This window comes from Schistocerca gregaria, chromosome 4 (genome assembly GCF_023897955.1).
Source record: "Schistocerca gregaria isolate iqSchGreg1 chromosome 4, iqSchGreg1.2, whole genome shotgun sequence".
Classification (NCBI taxonomy): domain Eukaryota; kingdom Metazoa; phylum Arthropoda; class Insecta; order Orthoptera; family Acrididae; genus Schistocerca; species Schistocerca gregaria.
In genome coordinates this window covers 65624733-65629801 of record NC_064923.1, presented here as the reverse complement: position 1 = coordinate 65629801, position 5069 = coordinate 65624733, and the positions used below count along the sequence as shown (strand labels likewise).

The 5069-nt window shown below is 56.9% G+C and overlaps 1 protein-coding gene across 1 annotated transcript; it reads left to right on the top strand.

Annotated features, from left to right (window-relative positions):
- Positions 1-1870: 1870 nt before the first annotated feature.
- LOC126267594 (uncharacterized) lies at positions 1871-3519 on the top strand. Its single transcript, XM_049972896.1, has 2 exons — positions 1871-2519; positions 2876-3519. The coding sequence occupies exons 1-2, from the start codon at positions 1871-1873 to the stop codon at positions 3517-3519; spliced, it is 1293 nt and encodes a 430-aa protein (XP_049828853.1).
- The last annotated feature ends 1550 nt before the right edge of the window (positions 3520-5069 follow it).

The following is a 5069-nucleotide window of genomic DNA, read 5'->3' as shown; positions in this document are numbered from 1 at the left end:
CAGTAATATTGGTGCAGCAACTTACCCTACTGCGAAATACCTGAAGAAGATGTTGACACCACATGTGGGTAAATGTGCACATCACATCCGGAACTCAGAGGATTTCCTACATCGACTGGGCCAGCAACACATCAGAGACACAGACATCATGGTTAGTTTCGATGTGGTGTCTCTCTTTACACGTGTACCATGGAAGGAGTCACTTGAGCTTATTGGAGAGAAGTTAGATGGAGCTCTCCTTGACCTGTTCAGGCATGTACTGACATCAACGTACTTCCTATATGGGGGTCAATTTTATGAACAAACAGAAGGGGTGGCGATGGGCAGCCCCCTATCACTAGTGGTGGCCAACCTATTTATGGAAAGGTATGAAGAGGAAGCACTCTCTTCAGCCAGATATCAACCCAAGTGCTTTTTTAGGTATGTGGATGATACCTTTGTCATCAGGCCCCATGTTAGAATGAAGTTAGATGAGTTCCTGCTACATCTGAACTCTTGCCATCCGAACATTAAGTTCACAATGGAAATGGAGAAGGATGGAATACCTCCATTCTTGGATGTTCTGGTGAAGAGAAAGGGAGATGGCACATTTGGACACAGTGTGTACCGCAAACCTACGCACACTGACTTATACCTTCAAGCCAGCACTTGCCACCATCCAGCACAGAAGAATGGAGTGCTCAAAACACTGGTCCACAGAGCACAAACTCTGTCAGATCCTGATAGTCTGGCCACAGAAATAGAACACTTACAATCAGTGTTCAGCAGGAATGGGTACTCCTCTAGAGATATCGAGAAGGCACTTCAACCTGCCGACCGGCCAAAGGATCCAGAAGATGAACCAGAAGAGGCAAAGAAGATGGCATACTTGCCATATGCCGGACCTATCTCTACCAAGATCAGCAGGATCCTCCAGAAATATGACATCAAGAGCATATTTTGCCCACCCACAGAAATTGGGGCTATGCTGGGGACTGTAAAAGATGACCTGGGGCTACGCAAGCCAGGTATTTACAACATACCATGCCAGTGTGGGATGTCATACATTGGCCATACCACCAGAACTGTGGACATCAGGTGTAAAGAACACCAGAGACATACCAGACTCAGGCAGGCAACTAAATCAGCCACAGCAGAGCATTGTCTGGAACTTGGTCATTCAATGGATTACAATGACACCAAGATTGTGACACAGACCTCAAGATTTTGGGACAGTGTCATTAAAGAAGCCATTGAGATTAAGGTCACAGACAATCTAATCAACTGTGACTCGGGATACCAAATCAGCACTGCCTGGAATCCTGCGCTTGAGCTTGTGAAAACTCAACGCAGGACACTCCAGGATTCAGCAAGAAATACAAGTGGAGACCGAGGGAACAGCCGTGAGACAAGGTGTTGGACATTAGAGACCAGATCTGACACACCCCGGGTCATGAACTCGACTTCAGAAGATTGCCAGGCCGGGCGCGGACGGCGGAGGGAACACCCGCGACCAGAGAGGGACAATGTAGCCACGTCTGGCGGGCGCGGACCTCAGATGGAACACACGACGCGGCGCGGACCGTTTAGGGAGTGCCCAGCACGCAACAGATGTGGAAACCGTAGTAACAGTCATGAGAAGAGTACCTAACATCTCAGATTGGGTCTGACACACCTCAAATGACAACCAAAACCGTTGAGGACGGCCAAAACCGGCGCCGACGGCAGTCGGAGCATCCGCGACTGGAGGGGTCCGTTGAAGCCGAGTCTGGCGGGTGCGGACAACAGATGGAACACTCGACTCGGCGCGGACCGATTAGAGAACGCCCATTTCCTCGCAGGCATAAATACTGGACTCGATCGACCCAAGGACCAAGGACGAGTCGCTGAGATGTGCAGCCGCGAGAAGGACGTACCTGCGCTTGTTAGCGACGCGAAGGGTGTGGCAGATCGCCGTCCGGCCGCGCTTGTGCCGTCGGCGGCCCCATCTGGCCCCCCACTTATGACGACCAGTACTATGGCTATGGATTTGGTGGACACAGTTCCGGAAACTTTTAAGACAGCGCTGTCTGTTCCGCTCCCTGATTCTGAGGATGAGAGCTCCACCGCCCCTCAGCCACGCGGACGAAGTGGGAAACAGAAGAGGAGGGCAACAGCCGCGACGTCCGCTGTTCGCAGCTCGCCGATCGAGAAGAGGGCCAAGCAAGATTTCGCCCCTGACGCTGATGGTTTTGTCCCGGCCCGGCGCACTGCAAGACACATGCAGTCATCGACGACGCTTCCAACTGCCGTCGCCAATTCATTCGACGCACTCGCTGACGCGCCGGACCAGCTGCCGCGCGATCCTGCGCCAAAGAAAGACTCCCATCTCCCGCCGGTGGTCCTCCAGTTTCGGCCGCCCTATGGGGAACTGCAGAAGTTGTTGCGCAGCTGGACAACGGCAGTGTATACTGTGAAGCCTGCCGGACGAGACCTGTACAGGGTCATACTCCGAACTGCTGACGACTGTCGCCGGGTCACTCAGGAGGCGTCTGAGCGTCGTATCCCGTTCTATACCCAGTCTCGAAGATTGTCATCCGGGACCTCCCATTCAACATGGAAGCCGATCACCTGCATCGTGAACTCGCTGACCTGGGCTTCTACATACGGGCAGTCGTGAAGATGAAGTCGCCCAAATCGCGCGATGATATGCCGCTCTTCCTGGTCGTCTGCTCCGACACCGTGGAGAACCGCAAACTATACCAATTGACGCGGGTCGCCGACGTTCCGGTTCAGACCGAAGATCTTCGCTCCAGGAGAGGCCCTGTGCGGTGCTTTCGCTGGCAGGGGATCAATCACGTCGCGCGCCACTGCTCTATGCCAGACAGATGTGTTAAATGCGCCGGCGCCCACGCAGGAAGTGCGTGCCCCCGTCCGCGCACTGAGAAGCCGACTTGTGCACTCTGTGGCGGTGCTCACGTGGCCAGCTATCGTGGGTGTGAGGTATGGAAGAGTGCCATCGCTCGCCAATGTGGCCAAACACCAGCGCCACATCCGAACAAGCCAGAAACGAGACGGCCTGGCGTCTCTTTTGCGGCGGAAACGTCAGGGGCGCCTTCCGCCGTCCCGGCTGCGTCGGCTGCTCCTGCTCCTGCCGCGTCCGATGCCGTGCCGATACCTGAGGCTCCTGCGCCTCCACCACAGCTGCTAGTGGCGGACCCGGGTACTGCCTTTCCCGGGCCGTCGGCCAGACCGCGCCCCACCAATCGCCTGCGCGGGGGTCAGCGCCCTGTGGGTACCCAGAGCTCAGCAACGTCAGTCGAGCGGCCCCAGGTGGACTCTCCAAGCGAGTCAGCCACGCCTCTCCCTTCCAGCGACGGGGCCGCGCCGGCTGCCTCCACCGCTGACCTGGCCAACCTCGTCGCGCAGCTCACTGCCTTGGTGACCAGTGCTACGAAATTGATTGAAGCCCTGTCACAGCAACTCACCGCTGCAGTGCCGCTGGCCTCTCCGGCCCCGACCGCTGTCAACACTCAGCAGCTGCACCATGGGCAGCGTTAGAAGGCTCACGGTCGTCGCGTGTAATACCAACAGCGTCCGCACTCAAGCTGGTGAACTTCGCCAATTTCTTCGAGATGAAGCCGTCGACGTCTGCCTTATCAACGAAACCCACCTGAAGCTTGGGGTCGACATCAGGGCGGCCAACTACTCCAGCTATCGCACCGATCGACTGACGGCGGGTGGTGGGACAGCCGTTAACGTCTGCAATGGCATTCGTCATCACGTGATACAACTTCCACCACTGGCAACCCTGGAGGCCACTGTTGTCGTCGTTCACACCTCGGCGGGCGCCATCACGTTCGTCGCTGCCTATCGGATGCCGTCTCGTCCACTGGACTCTGCTGACATTGATGCTCTGCTCTCCTTGAGGGGGCAGGTGTTCGTCGCCGGGGTCTTCAATAGTAAACATGTCTCCTGGAACTCCAGGATCACCAATGCCGCTGCCCGCTGCCTGCTCCAGGTAGCAGAACGCCAACATGCGCTTGTGGTGGGGCTGTACGATCCGACAATCTTCCCTGCCCGTGGCCTCCCGGATATCATCGACATCGCAGTCGTCAAGGGCATCCCTCATCAGATCACCGCCACGACGAGGACGGCTCTGTCTTCTGATCATGTCGCAGTGGTTTTCGATATCGACTTAGACGCCCTGCAACAGCCCAGGCGAGGCATCTCACTTGCTGGCATCGACTGGGGCAGGTTTCAAACAGCCGTGACGGACTCACTCGCCGCCGCGCCGCCCCCTGCGGCAGCTGGTGCGGACGCAGCACTTCTGCACTTTGCGGCAACCACGATCGACGCTGCCAACATAGCAACGCCATCCCGACCTCGAACTCCGCCTGACTACTCCCGCCAGCTGCCGCCGGACATCCTTGCGGCCATCACTGAGAAGAACCGGGTCTACCGGGAGTGGCAGCGGACAAGAAATGCCGATACCATGCGCCTCCTCATCAGGATGCGGCGGGATATCCGGGTCGCCATTGACAACCATCGCAATCGCGACTGGGATAACAAGGTCGCCACCCTCTGTATTTACGACGGCATGGCCTGGCAGACGACGAAGCATTTCCTACGCCGCACGCAACGTATCCCTCCACTGCTGGTATGGTCAGGCTGTCTGCGAACCAGCTGCGAAGGTTGATGCCCTTGCAGACGACTTTGAGGCTGCGTTTACGCCGATCGAAGACCCGACCGACGCTCTCCACGACGACCTGGTTGCTGACCTGCTCCCACGCTACTTGGAGGCACGCGACGACGATGACGTCATTGAAGAGACGACGGCGGAGGAGGTGTCGTCCATCCTGCGTGCCCTGAGCCCCAGGAAAGCTGCGGGCCCAGACGAGGTTTCCAACGCCCTACTCCAGAAGTTGCCGCCGGTGGCTGTCACTCATCTCGCCGCCGTCTTTAATGTAATCCTCCGGTCCTGCAGATTTCCGCAGTCCTGGAAGCGTGTAGAGATGGTGGCGATTCCGAAGATGGGGAAAGATCTGCGTCAGCCCGCGAACTCCAGACCTATTAGTTTACTGCCGGCCGTCTCCAAGGTCTTTGAAAGG

What these genes read in the sequence shown, in the direction of transcription:
- LOC126267594 (XM_049972896.1), top strand. Translation starts at nt 1,871, where the DNA reads ATGTGCAGCCGCGAGAAGGACGTACCTGCGCTTGTTAGCGACGCGAAG. An exon ending in TCAGGAGGCGTCTGAGCGTC is followed by an intron (nt 2,520 to 2,875) that starts GTATCCCGTTCT and finishes GCGCCCACGCAG; the next exon opens with GAAGTGCGTGCCCCCGTCCG.